Raw genomic sequence first — 19,735 nt, forward strand, 5'->3', positions numbered from 1 at the left:
CAAGTTTTTGTTCCTGTGCCATCGATGCATCAAAGTGGTGCAATAAATTGACTTTGCGAGCATTAAGTCACTAATGGTGTGTGACTTTTTTTTGTGTGCAGTAACAAATCTGTCCGGGGTCCGTGCCATCCTACTGTATATTCTCAGCGAAAGAGGCTGTCACGTCCACGCAGATTCAAGTAGACACCAGAGGTCAAAGTTGATCACTAAAAACAGAACATCGCACAAACCCCGATCACTTTCATTCTGACTCAAAGCGTGAGTAGTGCTGCTTCAGAGGGAGCAAGGTATGTATAGTGCATTTAAAGTGTCTTGGCGTACAGATCACAGTCACACACAGTGTAAAACTGTGCGATTTGGTTGGCGTTACAAACCAAATGGAGCTGAAAAAAAGTGTTTGTTACACTTTAACCCACCGTGTCCGACAGTTTATTAGTTTGTCATTAGCACATGCAGTGCTAATGAATAGGAACCATGTGCAAAATAAAAATAAAATAAAACTATTTACTAAACATACAAAAGCCAGAAGAACAAAGATGTGTTCTTCATGTATACTTAGTTGTTACACCTGCTCCTTAATTAACAAAGTTTAAGCAACTGAAAGTTAAAACCTTCAGGGGAAAAAAGGTTAAATTATATTTGAATTGAACAATATACCCCTTGATATAGGTAAATTAGGTTATATTACTGCTGCTAGTTACAATGGACCATGTTGTCCCTGTGTAATGATCAGACAAGAGGACAGCTAGCCACACTTTACAGAGGACTTAATATTCCTTTATTTGTAATCAAACAATACTTAAGAAGTCAGTTTCCCTGATTTCTAAAATGTCTAAAAACCACCATGTTTTTGGCGGCCTAATGGTAGCTGGTGTATCACAGAAGAGGCTTCTGCACCAGAGGGGATGACACATACTCTCATAGACACACAGGCTGTGCACACACACACACACACACACACACACACACACACACACACACACACACACACACACACACACACACACACACACACACACACACTCTCGCGCTCTCACTTACAGACACACACGAGCTGGATTCAGGCGGACTGAGGGCGGCTTTTTATGGCTTCAGAACATTAGGTCATGACCCTGACCAAAAAGCCAGAGCTATTATCAGTGTGGGAATAAGGCCACGTTTTCATTGTGTGACAGGTAGACTTCTGATCCAGCTCTGCTGTGATGTTATGCTTTTCAACGTGGAGTCGGTGTGTTTACGATGAAATATTTTCCCCGTGTGTCACGTGACCTCTCTGTAATGGCTCTTTTAGGTCGTAAGCATGTTTGTCCCCCGCTCTGGGAGCTCAAGTGCACATGGTGTCCGTTAGTGCAGGGTTGTTGTTGTGTGTAACTGTGTGTTTTTTGCAGCGCAGCAGTCCACTCAGCATCTCGTCGTTAGGGTGGTGATCCAATGATGGAAGCTCGCGTGTCCCTTTGTTGACCCTTACAGAGCCCCCCCCCCCCACCTCCCTCCCCTCTCTCTCCTCCTCTGCCCCTCCATCAGCCTCTCCTAGGTTACTCTTGGCCAACTCTGGCCACCCGATTAAGGGATTAGTGAGGCTGATGGTTGTCAGTGTCCCCCACATGCTGGCTACACCTGGACCTCTGGGGGGGGACTTACACTTTAATTCACCCACATAAACACAGTAGCATACACACGTACTTATTCAGTAGATACTCGGCATCACATGCGCACAATGTGCTGCTGCTCGGTGTCTCACACTGGCCTCGTTCTGAGGAGGAGTGGAGAATGCGAGGGGAGGGGTGGCGGGGTCACTGTCTCGTATCTCCCTCCCTCCCGACTCTTTCTCCAGCTCTTCTAGCCCCCCCCCCCCCCCGCCCCTCCCACTGCTCCCGATGCCCTGCCAAATTCATATATCCCATAATCGTGCTGAGTCGCCATGTCAGCAGCACTGTATCAGCCCCACTGCTTTGTCTTGCTCTTGCTTGTCACCACACTGAGACACTGCCTCCTGCCATGCCTGCAGTCAAAGATCAGATACCTTGGATGTACAGATGCTCACAGATGTACCAGTCAAGGATGTATTGATTTATTTATTCCAGACCATACAGCTGCACAGTCTATACTTACTGTAGCCTAAAATAGGCCTACATTTCATTAAGTAAATTTAGCCACAGAGGCTATTTGAGAACACATTTCTGACAACAGAATAGCTTTGAATTAAGAAAACAAAGCTCGCATCACAGTTTCCTTTGAATAGTTTCCATAACTTTTTTTTTGGTGACCTACAGTCTTTTGTTTAATATCCGTAGAGGGAGGAGAGCCAGTGTTTGATTCTGCAATCGGGACATTCCTAACAGATGCCATCTTGCCTATTTTTAGGCCGGTCACTTCGCCTCACCTCCTGGTATGAGGAGTGAGTCAACAGCTGTTTTTACCTTTCAGTCCACTGTTCATGTGCTGAAAACCTTTTAATCAGATCAGAGACTAGTCTAGTTATTATAAACGTAGATTCATTGCTTCTTGGTTACATTTAACGTGTTTTTGTTTCCTTGATGTTTGCTTCAGTGAACCTACATGAGCTGCTGGAGCTTTCCCCGAGCGACTGAGTGACCTCCCGGTGCTCTCTTGCCCTAATAATTACACAGCTAGATGCTAACCGGCTCAGCTCAGCTTTAGCTGCAATGTTTTTGGCTGTTATTTGGATTTTCCTATTTGAGTTTTAATTCCATCTATACAACATCTTAAAACATTTATGCTGGATGTGTTGTGTACTTGTATTTGGGTGAAAGTCAAAAGTGTTTTATTTGTTTTTGCTTAGATTATTTGACCTTTCTGATGTTGTTTTTCTCCCCGTAAGAAGGCTTTAACAGTAGAGTGTGTCGTATGTTTTACTGATTGTAGAACCTTTTGAGGCAGGTGTGTGATATGTGAATTTGGGCTTTATGAATAAAATTGACTTTACTAGTTTGGGATAAACGCATCCAACAGGTAAATTGACAGAAAAATATATAATTAAGCCCCACAAACGATAACGATTTCCAATTGTAAAAGAAGATACTTTACTTAAGTAAAGTACTAATACCACAGTGTTAAAGTAATGCATTACAAGTAAAAGTCCTGCATTTTAACTTTAACTGCATCCTCCTTCAAGGAATACTTTACCCCCCAAAGTGACCATCTGTATATTGATTATACAGATTTTTATATAATTTTTGAAGAAAATATGTCAAACTATCCGTTTACAAACTCTAACATAAATCAAGCAAATCAAGTCTAACCAATTATTCCTCTTTTGTTCAATCATCTGCTGCAGAGAACAACAAAGATCAGTACCAGAAGGTGAAAGTAAAGGCAGAGCCCATGGAGGTGGACCCACCTCCTGCTGAACTCACCCCACCTGCCTCTCACCTGCGGGCCTTCAGCACTTTAAGGGCAAGTGAGAAGACTGAGCCAATGAGTAACCTTCTAGAGACGCTGGCCCGCCCCCAGAAAGACCTGTTCTCCCAGGACATATCGGTCAAAATGGCCTCCGAACTATTGTTCAAATTGTCAGGTGAGTTCCTTGCAGACATGTGCGCTGTCAGACACATACACACACACACACACACACACACACACACACACACACACACACACACACACACACACACACACACACACACACACAGCAACACGTCTTCTTTTCCCCTGCAGCAGCGCAGTGTAAACCTTGGACAGCTTTTGATACTCGACCATAAAAAACCTCCATGTTTCCATTGCCGTCCTCTGGTGGCTCTGTTGTTAAGTCCAGGATATATGACATGTAATGACATCCTGCTTTTTACCTGTACGGCCATGAAAGTGACATTGAAGCAGCAGACAGCTGTTTGTATTGCTAGATTAAGACGGAGGGGAAAGGTGCAGATGTGTGTGAGTGTGGGTGGGGGTGGTCAGGCTTGTAGTCCTGGGCTGTGACCCTCGGCTCTATCCTTCCTCTAAATGCCATATAACAAGCTTGTGTAAAAATCTTTTTCCTCTTTCTTGCTCTCACAACTATTCACAAATTCACACATTGGCAGTCTTTCATTCCCACACAGTGTTGCATGCACACCTTTACACACTCACACAAGGCCCCATGGGGAGTGGTGTCTGCACAAATGCCCCCTCCTCCCTCCTTTCTCTCATTCTCTCTCTCTCTCCCTCGACTCGTTTTCAGACATGCCGGCTCAAGCACACTTGGCTGCACACGCTCTCCCCCTGCACCTCCCCTCCTCCCTCCCTTTACATTTCTCCCGTGCGGCATCTCCATGGCAACGTGGAAAGAGACCTCTGTCCTTGGCGAGCAGTGTGACGGAGTGGGGTGTTTAGGGGGGGGGGGGCAGCAGAGGATAAGGAGGGTAGAGAGGGCAGCAAGGGTACCACAGTATGCCCACCCAGGGAGGCCAGGGCACCGCTCGCCTGGCAACGCCGACAACCCGCCCCCCCTTAGAAGTGGGCCTGAATGTGAGGGGGACTGGAGCAGAGTGGGCTGCTGTCACACAATGAGCAATCAATATGAATTACCCAGAGCAGTAGGACCTCAGAGACACATCAGTAGCAAGGTCGCTCTGAACACTGAGATGGTTGCAGCTTTGAAATTCACTTCAATGCACCGCCTTGAAACTCACACGTATGGCTCCATCCTCAGGCGTTATATGTATAGTGGTCTTAACGGCTTGATACTGAAAGCCCCATAGTGTGTGTGTGTGTGTGTGTGTGTGTGTGTGTGTGTGTGTGTGTGTGTGTGTGTGTGTGTGTGTGTGTGTGTGTTCAAATCAGCCGGTCAAGTAATGGCATTAGCTGATTTCACATTCTCACTTTATTACCACTTAGAAACCTCTTTAAAAACGTTTCGTATTTAAGACTCAATCACTGGGAGCAACTAGAGATGGCTAATATGTTACAAGTACAGTATTCAGTGTACTCACTCACTGTGGATCTCTGCCATACGGAAGTGGACTTGGATGCCCTCCGTTTAAACCATACTTGCCTTGCCCGTCAACATAATTGGCATAATGTGTAATCACGACCCTAAAACAGGTGTGATCTTCGCTGTGAACAAGGCCCAAACTGTTAAGTTGTCTCAAAGGCATAGAGGCTTTTTTTGGAAAAACACAAGCAATTATTGATTTTGGCTCTTAATATTAGTGTTAATGTAATATCAGGAGAAATGATGATGTGTGTGAGGATGTGTAATTTAGCATGCTTGATCTATCACATTGTTCTGACACACCACTGTAATTATTCTAAGCAGCGTGTTGCTATGTCGAAAGAGAACCTTTTTGAGTTTCTAGAAGTTGAGAAAAGTGCACGAGATGAACCACACAGGTGTTAATGTGTGAGGGGGAAAAGAAACACTGCGTTGCAGGTCAGACACAGGTTGGTTTGATAATCACCAGTTGGACACATTTTGCACTAATTCCTCTGAAAGTAGCACCATGAAATATTTTCGCACTGATAAATAGCTTTCAACAGACTTTTCTTATGTGTCCAAAAAGTCTATAGATCTTTACAATGTACAGTAATGCAATCAATCAAAAAAAGCCTTGGCCACACAACTTGGCTACTCAAACACACTTATGTGCCATCTGGGTTGTCTTATCTGAACAGCCATGCACATTTAAAAAAAAATATATATATTTTTGTATCTGCGTTGTTGGGCTAACTTTTGGCTCACAGGTCGGCAGGTCCACCAGAGAGACTCCCACTACTCCAGATGGCTAGTACACCCCTGCTGGCACGGCCAACCTGTGCTTTACCAGCCGAGTTAAGCCTCCAGGAATCAGGAGGATATAGTGTTGGTTTCTCCGTCGTATGATGGATAATGTGCAGGGAAGCTTTAGGATTCTTTCTGGTAACCATTTATTAACAGAAAGTAATCTATAGTGGCATCTCCATCATACAGTGGACTTGAAAGTAATACTAGAAACACTAGCTCCTTAACTCAAGGTCCACTTACTAGCTTTTCATGGAGCCTCCAACAATGTTCTTCATCTGTGGTATAACCTCTGCCTGTGTAAAGGTCCACTATAGGGTCTGATTTAAATAAATAGTGTATTGAATAAATATAAATGGTAAAATATAACTACATAGATAGTATTGTATTGCCTGTGTTTAATATCTTTTGTTTTCTTGTTTTTTCCCCCCCAGAAAAAGTCAGCAAAGCCAACAACCACAAAGACAGTAACATGGTGGGAATAAACAGGTGAGTCAGTAATACCCTCTGTATTTCTCTCATGATAATAATATTGTCATATCCTGCATTTTTCCAATATAGTTTAATTTAGTAGCGTGTGTTAACTGTTAACTGTTGGTATTATGTGTCATGTTTCAGTCCGTTCCTGGACGAGTGCTTCAGACAATCACCCTTTAACTCGCGCTCCAAGAGCTCTTCCCCCGCAGAACCCAGCTCTTCTACCAGGGCACTATTCCATGGTAAGACGCATGTAAACACACACACACACACACACACACACACACACACACACACACACACACACACACACACACACACACAGACAGACACACACACACACACGTAGTAGTAGTAGTAGTAGTAGTAGTAGTGGAAGAGACATATCAGTTTATAGCAGGCTGAAGATGGATGGACATTATCTTTGCTCATGTCGTGTTTTTTAGATCTGCTACAATAAGTCATTTAATCGTAACAATTGTGATAAATAAGTGTTTTGGTCATTTTTCAAGCAAACATGAAGAACATTTAATGGTTCCAGCTGCTCGGATGTAAATATTTGTATTTTTGTAGTCATATGTGACCGTAAATGTAACATCTTTTCTGGGTTTGGACCATTGGTCAGACAAAACAAGTTGGGAATGGCATTTTTTCACTATTATTTAAACAAACAATTAATAAAGAAAATAATCTGCATACTAACTGATAACGAAAATAATTGTTAGTTACAGCCCTGGTGTCTTTATGCTTGTTGTTTTATAAAATGATTATCTCCTCCTTTAGACATTATTCAGAAAAATGATCTGCAGCTGATTGAAACGAGTCAGAACCGCTGCACCGTTCATAGCACAGTATCTTCCAGGACTCCAAGTCTTCCATTTTTTTCTCTGTACTTTTGCTTGTAGAAATAATTGAATTTGCAGAGATGCTCTTATACACATACAGTACATGCATGTGCATGCATTTACAGACACCCAACACACACTCTTGCACAGAAGCTGTGTAGCCTGCCGATACATGAAGACACCTTTTAAATCTGAGTGTACAGCCACAAGGACGCATCTCAATTAACCACCTCCAACTTCACATGATCTCACCTTCCTCCCTCTCCCCGCTTCATATTCAGAGCTCCGGCCGGCCTTACTGCACTCTCACGCATTTCCCCAACCCGAAGGCCTCTGCCCGGGGCATCCCCCCGTCTCCCTCTCCTCCCCTCTTCCCTGGCATCCCAGAACTTCCCTCCATGTTCCTTTGGCAGTGAGAGATCCAGAGGTTAATTAGCTTGTGCCAGCTTTGCCTGTCCCTCTGCCAGTTAATGAAAATCTGATTGGCTTCTGGGTGTCAAGAGTGTCCTGAAAGTTAATTCGCCCCGACCACCTCCCCTTTCCCTTGTGTGTTTAAGCTTCACATCCAGCCTCTGCTGCTCACTGTTTTACAGTTGTACTGTTTTACTCTTTTCTCCCCCTCATGTGTGTCTCTCTATGACTGCTCTTTTTCTTTTGTGTCTTCATTTTCTCCCTGTTTTACCAACCCCTGCTCCAAGTATTGGTTAGCATTTGTAGTTGCAGCTGTAGGCAGGCAGACCTTTTAATCAAACATATTTTCTATCCAGTGTTTGGGGAACTTTACTGTCTTTTCCTTTTCGTTCTCACACCACCACACTTTTTGAACCCAGCACTAAGAGAGTCACAGGTTTAGCTAAGTTTATTTTAGTTTTACTAGTACATAAAATGTACTGGTTGTATAAGTATTTGTAAGTGATGAGTGATAATTGGCTGTATTGTGACATGAAACTTGCCGTCGATTTAAAAGGAAAAGCCGACCACTTTACTGCAGACATTTTAGTAATGTAAATTAGACAATGTAGAAGGGAAAAAGCATCTTTTGATTTCATTATTATAGTCATGAACAGTGACGTTCTGTCCACAACCATTTTTTAATGGGTGACATAAGTGGCGCTAATATTCAACAGTACTTCTGAGACAGAAAACTGCTCATTGTAATGGCTTTTTAAGCAAGACGTGAGTAAGAGTTTCTGTCTTCTCGCTTCAGTCTGGGGTTTAGCACAATCCCTCATTTCTTGTTTGTGTCTCTCTCTCTCTCTCTCTCTCTCCTGCTCTAAAGGCACTAATTAAGCCATTAACCACTTCAAGGCTCACGCCACACCCTAACCGGCTTAATCATCAGTGTGTTTGCCGGGTCGTGGCCTCGAGCCGCTGCCGTGCGGCTCTTCATCACCTGTGTGAGCAGGCCGTCCCCTAGTCTCACTTTTGAATCAGGACAAGTTAATGCTTTTATGTGCTGAGCTTTAGCTGCAAGCCCCATAAGAAGGCCTAGGATTCTCTGAATAAGCCACACAGACAAAGAGAACATAGGGTTGGAAAAGATGTGATCAGCCTGTTAAAGTCGGCTATCAAGTTGCTGTCATTGTGAGAGGCAGGTTTCAGCTAATGCAGGAGGTCAGGAAGTCCGTGACCACAAACATACACACTGTTTTTACTGATTATTTACACAGTTTTCAGACAAATACTGCTTTTCCCAGATCTACTTATATGTTTCCTCACTTTCATGACTTGTGGTGAGCCATTAACCTGCAGTGGAAAGAACATAAAGATGTTCACTTTACACAAACTGAGAGAAGCAGCATATTCTCACCTTGGAGAAGCTGTGTCCACTCCAGACATTATGTCTCACACTTTTTCTTAAAAAGCAACTTAAATGATGACTTGATTAATCAACTTGATTGATTGATTTAAACTGATTTTTTCAGTAAACCCAAATTATGACAGCTGCATTATTCCCTTCAGAACATGTTTAGTATTTCTTAGAATGATACCAAATGATATTGATAATGATAACGTGGAAATTATAGAACACTCTTTTTCTGGCACATATATTACCAAAATGACAAAGTTAGATAAACCTGTATTTATCCCCACACAGGGAAAGTCTGTTGCTGCAGAAGCACAAGGACAGCACTAGTACAGGCACATAGAGAAAGTAAAAGAAATGAATAATAGGAGGAATAGAATAGAATAAATATAGAAACCATACAACAGCATATGGAGACAAAAAAAAAGATGCCTGGAGGTAGTGCACGTGCACCCTGCCCTTATTTTGTGTCCTTATTTACTTAACAACAGTTTGCATGTATATCAGATTATTTGCATATGTCAGCATACTGGCTACTGTCCATCGGAAAAAAAATAATAAAATGCACAAGGCAATTTTTTGGATCAAACCAAATGTGCTGCAATTTTGCTTTGACAGTGGTGTGACATAAATAAAAGTTAATAAACAAAAGGCACACAACATAAATTCCCTAGGTTGCATGTAGAGAGGATTAAATATGTGACACAGATACAGAAAAAATGCTCCAGGGTTTTTTTGAGTCAGTGCAGCAACAGTCAAATGTAATTTCACACCACTTTCCAAAGCCAATGCATCTTTTCTTTTACATTAAACAGACCCCCACATGTCTGAAAACAATCTTTGCTTCTCCTCGTTGTGGTATCTTTATCACCACAAACGCCTCATCAATGCATTTCATAGGACAACATTATGGGACTGATTTCCATCTGCGAAGAATCCAAACTTTTAGTGAGATTTTTTTTCCACTTTTCATGAACACTGAAAACAAAAGTCAGAATAACTGTAGTGTTAGTGTAGTGTGTTCTTTGAACAATGCGTACATTTCGTAAATGCCTCCATCTGAGGAAGTTCTATATGTAATGATCCTTGTGAAGTCCTCTATGTCCTATGGAGAGGTTTAATGCAAAACAGAAACTTCCGATTCTTCAGATCTATCAAAGTCGCTCTCATTCTTTTTATTTCTTTGATTGCAGGGTGGAGATGGGGGGGGGGGGTAGCATGCAGTATGGAGAGCTACAGTGATATGTGTATGCTGCAGGCTTTAGAGCAAAGGACTGGTGCTTGCTGTTGACATTAAGAATGCATTCGCACTTCATCCCACCCGCAGGCTAGACAAGGAGCATCTGTCAAATGGTAGCAGGCAGGTTTCAGTCTTGTGGGTTAGCAAATTAGCCCACAGTGTATCGGTTGTTCTGTTGTTTCCCCGAAACTGAAGGGAATGGGACCATTCCTGATAGATTAGACTATTTTACTAGTTTTTGGCGAGGCAATACTCTAACAGTGAGTATGAAGTTGCTAAATGAGTGAATGTAATGTTATACTTAAACTGAATCTAAAAGGAAGAACCACTTATTAACCATAGACTTTTCTCTCTCACTCTGATTAGTATCTTTGTGTAGTCTTTAGTTCTCGTGAGTAGTCTGTCCCTTTGCCAGTCTCACCTCCAGCCTCTCCTGTGCAATAGGGTGGAGGCCATACAGCCTCCATAGGGCTGATGGAGGTGGAGGCTGATGGAGGTGGAGGGTTAATGGGCACCTTCACAGAAAGAGAATACTGTATGAGAGTATTATAGCTGGGTAGAAAGGAATAGTTTTTGGAAGTAAGCTTATTCTCCTCAGCCAGTCAGCTGAGGAGAATAAGAGGGAAAGAGAGGGAAACAGCCCGGCTCTCTCTAAAGTTCAACAATGCACCTACTTGCACCTTTTAAAGCTCACTAAGTAAACCAAAATGTAAAGACAACAAGCTATGGTTTTATTGGGGGTTATGTGCCGGACTATTTCTTGGCAAGCCGGCTGTTACCTCTTGTTTCTGGTCTTTGTGCTAAAATCTTTCCCTGAAGAATACTTTGACATGTCCCCCTCTCCCCTTGTTTCCTTTTTACTTCTCAACTGTCTACTAATGAACTAAAAGCCAAATGCCACACACACATATGTAAAAAGATGGATGAAATCAAGATGACCCTATAATTCAAAGAGCACCACAGTACATAAGCACATACCGCAGCAGTGTGGTGTGGTTTAATAGTTACGGTTTAAACATCAATACATATCAAGTTACTTTGTTTGATGCATAGCAGCAAGACTTAACAGCCTTTGGTCTACCTGTAGCTGCTTCTGTGGCTGATTGTGTCAGCGGTGAGTGATGACGATGGTTTTCTGCGTTTCTTCCAGACTCAGAAAAGGATGATGGGGAGCAGGGAAACGGGATTGCCCCGTGGAGACTAAACGAACAGCTCTTCCCCTGTCCTGTCTGCGGCAAAGTGTTCGGTAGACAGCAGACGCTTTCTAGACATCTGTCTCTACACACAGGTAAATAATACACAACAGCACACCAACGCCGCACGATCCCATCTCTTTGTTTAACGTATAGATGTTAGCTGCTGAGTTTGGGCTTGTGTTTTTTTTCTGCCCGCAGTAAGTAAATAAGGTTGACTAGACTAGATTACCCTTCCTTTAAAGAGATTACTACCATGATTAGTCTCTCTGGGAAAACTGCCCGTCTAATTACCCAGCTAGAGGTATGCCTCACAGAGTAACACACACACACACACACACACACACACACACACACACACACACACACACACACACACACCAGTAATTCTGATGCAGTCACGATTGGTTTCCTTCATTCACTTTGTCTCTCACACTCCGACACGGGAGACTTCCTCAGGATGAAGCTGTACGCTCCCTTGTGTCCTGATTACTCTGTGTTTTCAAACTTGGCCCTTCTTTGCTCCCAATTGATCCATTCTTTCCCATCACTTGTCTTCTGCAGTCCCTCTCTCTCTCTCTGCCCTTATTAGGAAAATAAATTAATGAACATCCTGCTTATGCAATTTTTATTTAAAGCAAATTAAACGCTGGATTAGAAATTTATGCAACCTACTTGGGATTGCGGACTAAATCACTGGGCGCACAAATGGAGACTCGTGTACCAAATGCCCCCACACAATTGGACATGCTCTCACATTTTGCGTGCACACACACACACACACACACACACACACACACACACACACACACACACACACACACACACACACACACACACACACACACACACACGCCATCTGAGAGTGTTGGCTGCGAACAGCTTGGCCACACCACAGAGAGCAGAAGCAGGGGCATATGTCAGTGTGATGGTCTTTTTGGTTTCCCCGGCGACATAAAGGTTGCCTGGCTTCATGTCCTTGGGGCGAATGGTGTGTGTGTGTGTGTGTGTGTGTGTGTGTGTGTGTGTGTGTGTGTGTGTGTGTGTGTGTGTGTGTGTGTGCGCGTGCGCGTGTGCGTGTGTGTGTGTGTTTTAGGGTGAGCTAGTGGGAGAAGACATTGTTTTGGATTAAAAAGGAAATATTGTGATTAGATTTTGTTTTTCCTATTTGATCTGAGAGTGCTTTCAAATGAGTTAAAATGATGTGTGTATGCGCCTCATATTTTCACCATCTTGTGGCATCTATAGGAATATCCAGATGCTCCCTGAAAAGTTGATTTTGTCCGACATCACAAGATGTTTTTTCCTTCTTCTTCCCAGGGTCAGAGTTAAAGTTAAGGCCAGGCAAAGGTGAGGCCGGGTTAGGCATTAAATAATTAGGTTGAAGCTTGTTTTAAAGGCTTAGAGGCTGTGCGCGACTTAATGAAATATCACCTGAGGTAACGTTTACAGTAACCTGTGGTTCTTGTCTTTGTTTTTGCAGACGAGAGGAAATACAAGTGTCACTTGTGTCCTTATGCAGCCAAGTGCAGAGCTAACCTCAATCAGCACCTGACCATCCACTCTGTCAAGCTGGTCAATACAGATGCTGAGCAGATTGTCAGCGCTGTTACAGCCGAGTCTGCTGAGCGCAAGAACTGCCCGTACTACTACAGGTAATGATAACAGACCTCTATGAAGGATGTCTCCAGCCAGTAGCAGAGGTTCAAATCAGGGCTGTTTTGGATTGATCTGCATCTGCTGCTTGATGCCCAAATATATCCTGATATATTCTTTATATCAATTATTATATCATTTATACCAATTATTATATTTTGTTAACTTGTTATAAATTTTGTCTTTTTTTTGCGAGTCATTTATCTGGGAATAATAATTATTATTCATATTAATTATTATTTGCTTTCTTTGCAAGAGTTGGATGAGAAAATCAAAACCAGAGTCGTATCCATTTATCCCCTTATCGGCACACCTTAAGCTGCCTTATTAACATGTCAAATCTTGTTGATTCAATGCATTCAAAAAGCCGAAGTGTAAAAATGTGTGTGGTTATTCGGGGTGTTATGTGCTGAAATATCTCTTTATTTGAGTGTAATGAATTCGTGGTGTTTCATGAGAACCACACAGTGACAACAAGACTCCTCAGTGAGCCTTAGACGATCCTCTCCTCTAACTCTCTGCAAGAATTCAAATGAGTGTATTTTCCCATTATTGTGAATTTCCCCACTGCAGGACTAATAAAGGATTATCGTATCGTATCTTATTTTTCCAATATGTAGTTCTAACGCTGTAATACTTTTATGTTTCTAATAATCTGAAACGAGTTCAATAGCGCCATGTCTGCAGTGAGGAAATATTTTATTTTCAATTGTCTAATAAATGAATAGAAATGTATCCGCTATGTACCACTTACCAATTTATGCAGACATAATATAACACTAAAGCTGACGGTTGTTCTCGCCATCTTCCTTCCTCTTCCTCTCTGTTCTCTGTCCAGCTGCCATGTGTGTGATTTCCAGACGGAGCTGAATGCCCAGTTTGTCAGCCACATGTCGCTCCATGTGGACAAGGAGCAGTGGATGTTCTCGCTCTGCTGCAGCGTCTGTGAATACGTCTGCATGGAGGAGAACGACATGAAGAACCACATTAGTACTGGACATGCAGGTACAGAATCCCTGCATTCTGAGAGACGGCCTCTCTCATACTGTATGTGTTGGTGTAATGAAGGGTCAGAGCGAACATTATCATTATTTTTTCAGTTAATTGATAAGTGGTCTATCGATTTGTCTATAAAATTCCACTTGTTTGCCTTTATTGCTTAAAACATTATTCAAACGAATCGGTTAATCAAACATCAAAATAGTATATTTTTAGATTTTGACGTTTCTCTTGATCGACTAATAGACGAGTAGTTTTGGCTTTAGGGTAATGTTTGTGTGACTGCTGTTCATGCACTGTTTTCAAACTCAATGTTATACTAAAGGGCATAATTCAAACCCTAGAAAAATGCTTTATGGAGTTATTTTCAAAATATCTCTCTCACATGTTGGAGTGGGTGGTAGCTTACACATTGTGGCTCTTGTTCACAGCTCAGAATAGACATACAGTGCAGTACTTGGACAGTGACACATTTTCTATTGTTTTGGCTCTGTACTCCAACACATGGGGTTTAAATTTAAACAACGGCTTTAATGGTTTTGAGAAATTAAGTCTTTTTTTATACATAGTCCCTCCAATGATACGGTCACTAGTCACTTAATGTGTGTGTGTGTGTGTGTGTGTGTGTGTGTGTGTGTGTGTGTGTGTGTAAACCCACTCAAATTAAAGTTGGTCATCGATTCATCTGCCGTTTTTTCCAATTAATTGTTTGGTCTGTAAATGTCAGAAAACAGACACATGCATATAAAGAACACAGTAAAACCCCACATTTGAGAAGCTGATGCTTGTAAATCATCTTTGCATTTTGCTTTAAAAATGACTTAAACAATTAATGAATCAGAAAAATCGGTGCCGATATATTGATCAACTAATTGACTTTTGGTTTCAGCTGTGTTGTAGTACAAAACCAGCACAACAAGTATGCGTCACTGTCTAAATGGACTGTACTGTACCTACTATATATGAACATCTAATGTAAAAGTCATTTACAAGTCATGAACACCTAGTTCTGTATCAGTTCAGAGGACACATGGAAAGACAAGCTGTAGAATTGGGTTTCACAAACTAGCCGCCTCCAGTCGACCTTCTTTGGACTTTTAAAGCTGCTGGTTTGAACCCCCGGTGGTCAATATGAGTGTTTTTGTCTAAAACAGCCTTGTCCAGTGTATTGCTGACGTTTTGGGCTTCCGCTGTTCCTCAACGTGTGTGTGTGTGTGTGTGTGTGTGTGTGTGTGTGTGTGTGTGTGCGTGTGCCGCTTGTCTGTATGTGTGGGTGGGTGGGATTGTCCGGCCTAGACAGCTGAGGGGTCTTTCAGAGGCCACAGTGGCCTTGTTTATCTGAGAAGGTTGGCCCTTATCGTGCCTGAGGGGAAAAAATCAATAGGCCTCGGTTCCTTTGGAGACGAGCTCGGTTTACGATGCCACTGTGGCCATCTTTTAAGTCTCTCAGCCTGGCTTGGCATTTATCTCAGTCTCTCACAAGATGGACAGCACCACCAAACATACAAATGTACAGGAGTGTGTCTTACTTTCTACCTTCTATATGTGGAGATTTTAGTGGTTTGTCATGGTTAAGCCTTGTTTTTGTTAACGTGTCTATACTTCGGAGTGTAAGGTAGACAGAGTGACTCCTCACAGACTGTAAAAGGCTAGTTATCTGGTCGACTGTGTAGACACGCCCAGGCAGGAGATGGCTGAGCTCAGCAGGTGTCATAGTTCAAGCTGACCCCCTGTGAAGACTGGACTCTGCATGGGGAAAGGGTTGGTTGGGTGCCCTTAACTGTAGGGGGCAAGGTAGTGAATCATGTGACGGTGTTACTTGATCTCTACCCTGGATACACTGACGGATAGACATGCTTTGCCTCTTTATTTCCGTTCCGTGAACGTTACCGGGCGATCGCGGACAAAGCTATTCAGTAAAAGAGAAAATGGAATATTTGTTTCCCGTAAAGGTGGGTTTCAAGGTTGAGGCCCACTGGCTCAAAGAAGCGCATTTATTTCCTTTTTTGCTCATGTTCTGTGGCATTAGCCTTTTGGCTATTGTAAGAAAAGGCAAGTATATGTTAAATACTGCAGCAGAGAAGATAAAAGCCCCTCAAGCTGATTCAATACTGTATTCAAAATGCTGCTAAGACTGGGCTCTGAATGACCCTGGTTTATTTAGATTTGATTGAAAGCAATTAATCATATCTTCTCTGACAATTCCTTGTATTTTGAACTCTATGCGGATATTCTTGTATGTTTTAGACGCGTGTGTCTGCCTGCGTTGGAAAGATAGGTCAACCATTTCAGGATCTGTGCAGCCTTTTCTCCCTCCTTTCACTCCCGTCTGAGTGAATGCCCTTTGTTGAGCTGTGCCCTGAGATGCTCCCGCCATCTTAGCTCCTTCGGCCATGACCCACGCTACTCACCCTTACCTCCCTCTTGCCCCCCCTCCCCCTTCTAATTCCCTCGCTCTTCCCAGTGAATTGCAGACTTGGAGAAGGAGATCAATAAAAGCACACTGCATCTTGATTTGACTGGCAGCAGGGCCTCAGTCAGAGCAGAGGGCTACCGAGGCTGCGTGTTTGTATTCCGTGTGTGCGTGTGCGCGTGTTCGTGTGTATATACAGAACGATGGGGTACTTAAAACTGATCTTTCAGCATAAAGGACACCCCACAATTTTTGCAGGGTTTCAGTTAATATCTATCGCATGAGTTTCAGCTGGAGCTGGTAACATTTTTATATTAAAATGATAAATAGGTTTTACTCTGTCGTCTTGTGTCCAGGTCTGAGCTCAAGAAGTCCCCTCAGCGAGACCAAGAGCACCTCCTCTTCGCTCTCGGCCCTCAGCGACTCGCTCAACAGCTCGGAGGGCGGAGACCTCACCCACGGTAACGAAGAACTCAGGGGCCTGCTGGCCCTGCCCTCCTCCGCAGGAAGCCAGTCCAGCTCTGGAAGCCACTCGGGATCAGGAACTGAGGACAAGTCTGACAAAGGTAAGGAATTGTGGGAAATATTTTTTACCAGATACACTTCTCAACGACATTATAAATATATATTCATGACTGACAAGGCAACAATGAAATTGAAAAAAACAAACATTATTTATGACAAGTTTAACATTGATTGACAGTGACCAAACAACCCACCAACTGTCATCAATTTCTAATAAAAGAAATATTAAAATGCATTTTCCCGCCTTCCCTTAAACCAGTTAGTGGCTCACAGAAAAAAAAAGAAATACAGAAATCTCTTGTATGAAATAACCAAACTATACTAACTTTGGCAGAAATTGTGTGTTTTTATGTAGAGCCCCAATCTTTCATAGTAAGAAGCTGATTGAGAAAATACGATTTCGGGGCCTTTTCAAGCCATCAAGATGAACTAAAGTAGAATTACCATCATCGTTTGGAGCAGTACTGAGACCTAACACTTGCTCTTTGGTCAGAAAGCCACTAGCACTGAGTGACAGACCAGATATGGACGTCAAGAAGACGTCATTCACAAGTACTTTCGTCATTCTGAAATACATCCGCTACGCTTCAACGACTGATGAGGATTGCCTTATCAACTGTAACTGCCGTAGGAGCGCAGTGCAGAGCGGCGGCCATTAGCGAGCCAGTGGGACACAACAGAGAGACTCACATGCTCGTGCATCCGGCCCGGATATGTAAACAAAGCAAAGAGAAGCTCTGATTACAACACACACACACACACAGAGAGAAAGAGCATTCTCAGCTCAGGTAGCCATTACTCCAGCATAGTGTTACATTGCAAATCCCCCACGGATCGGCTGAAGCTTGCATGAACGTGTGGTGAGACTTGTTCTGAAGGGTTGTAATGTGTGTACACCTGCGTAGTATATAGATATTTCATTTAAATACATTTTGAAATTATAATCCTGCTAGTAATCCCTATTTTTATCAAATGACTTTATATGACAAACGTTTTTATACAAACGTTTTTTCTACGTACTATACTGACTTTTTATAGCTTTTTTCATCATACCCTACTATGACGTATTAGTTTTAGAACATACTATACCATGACTTTTCATCGCTTTTTTAACATGATATACATATATCTGTTATGGACATACTATATACTATGTTTTTTTTTTTACTTTTTTCGGCATATTATGAGTTTTCATGACTTCTTTTAATTTTTTCTTACCTTTTATAGTTGTTGTTTTTTTAATAACTTTTTTGACATAGTATGACTTTTTATTACTTTTTTCATACACTATATGACTTTTTAAGTTTTCGACATACTATTATATACTTAATTAGGGCTTTTTCATGACTTTTTTTCCAACATGCTAAACTGACTTTTTTATATATTTTTCAACATTCTATAGTACAACTTTTTTAATGACATACTACACGATGACCTTTTCAAAAACGTCTTTACAACATACTTTCTGACTGTTTATGACATCATATAATCACTCACTTGCCAATAGTCTCAACACTGACACAACTGAGTTTTTGTTTCTTTACATCATTTACACCAACATACTGGTACAGTTGTATCTGTGTTTCAAAGCCTTAATCCACCAACATGTTTGCCCTTTATTCAGTTTGCGTGTGGAATTCAAAACAAAACACAGGAGACATAGGACAACTGTCCACATGATAGAGCAGCTTTTTATTGTTCCAGAACTGACAAAGTAATTTTGATCTAAATGAAATGATGGTCTTTTGCTTTTGTAAGACATTTTGATGACGTACTATATGACATTTTAATTCAATTCAATTAATTTTATACAGCGTCAAGTCAGAACAGAATTCATCTGGAGACACTTTTCTTATGACATTACATTACAGTCATTTAGCAGACGCTTTTATCCAAAGCGACTTACAAGAAGTGTATTCAACATAGGTATAGGAAGTCATAAATGCATCTCCTTTTTTAAACAAGCATCTAAGAGCATGAACCAGAGCAAAAGTACAGTGCAGAAACAAACTAATATGACTACAATAAGTGCAACAAACTAATATAAATACAATAAGTGCTGAGTGGAAGGCTCAGGGTAGTTTTCAGCCTGTGCCGAAAGATGGGCAGCGACTCCGCTGTCCTGACGTCAGTGGCGAGTTCATTCCACCATTGTGGGGCCAGGACAGAAAACAGCCGTGACCGGGTCGATCGGCCGCAGGGACCCCTGAGCGACTTATAAAGCCAGTCCAGATCGTTCCCCCCATGAGCAAGCACTATGGTGACAGTGGGAGGAAAAAAGTACCCCCTTAAGCAGAGGGAGCAAGAGGTAAAGAGAGAGAGAGAGCAAGGTAACGGTATATATAATTGAATGATTATAATAAAAGCAGCAATGGATATAATAATATTATGATTAATTATAGTAGCAGTGGGTGTCAAGCAGGGCCACGGTAGCGGGCACAACCACGATCCAGGTGTACCCCGATCCATGGAAACCTGTGAGACAAGAGAGCACAAAGACTCCGGGGAAGAAGCCAAGTTAGTAGCATGCATTCATGGGACATGAATATATACAGATGGAGAGGAGGAGAGAGGAGCTCATTGTGTCATAGGAAGTCCCCTGGCAGTCTCAGCCTACAGCAGCAGAACTAAGGGCTGTTCCAAGGCAAGCCGGAGCCTATCCCTTTATTCTGGGAGCGCAGTGTTCTAGCGGGGTAATAAGTTACTATACGCTCCTTAATAATGCATGACCATTTAGGGCTTTGTAAGTAACGATAAGGATGTTAAATTCTGGATTCTGCATTCTGGGTTTTAAAGGGAGTCTGAGCAGAGAAGCTAATACGGGAATAATGTGATCTCTTTTCTTAGCTCTTGTCAGTACA

The 19,735-nt window shown here is 42.2% G+C and overlaps 1 protein-coding gene across 1 annotated transcript in view; it reads left to right on the forward strand.

Moving 5' to 3' along the window:
- Positions 1-19,735, forward strand: part of znf827 (zinc finger protein 827) — a 65,696-nt gene that overhangs the window by 38,372 nt on the left and 7,589 nt on the right. The window contains 7 exon segments of the mRNA XM_068726620.1: positions 3,299-3,538; positions 6,154-6,208; positions 6,338-6,438; positions 11,239-11,376; positions 12,765-12,936; positions 13,776-13,942; positions 16,706-16,915. Coding sequence (XP_068582721.1) covers positions 3,299-3,538; positions 6,154-6,208; positions 6,338-6,438; positions 11,239-11,376; positions 12,765-12,936; positions 13,776-13,942; positions 16,706-16,915 — 1,083 coding nt within the window.

The sequence above is a fragment of the Cebidichthys violaceus genome, unplaced genomic scaffold (genome assembly GCF_023349555.1).
Source record: "Cebidichthys violaceus isolate CVI_PGR_0920_01 unplaced genomic scaffold, fCebVio1.0.p SCAF_4, whole genome shotgun sequence".
NCBI lineage: Eukaryota > Metazoa > Chordata > Actinopteri > Perciformes > Stichaeidae > Cebidichthys > Cebidichthys violaceus.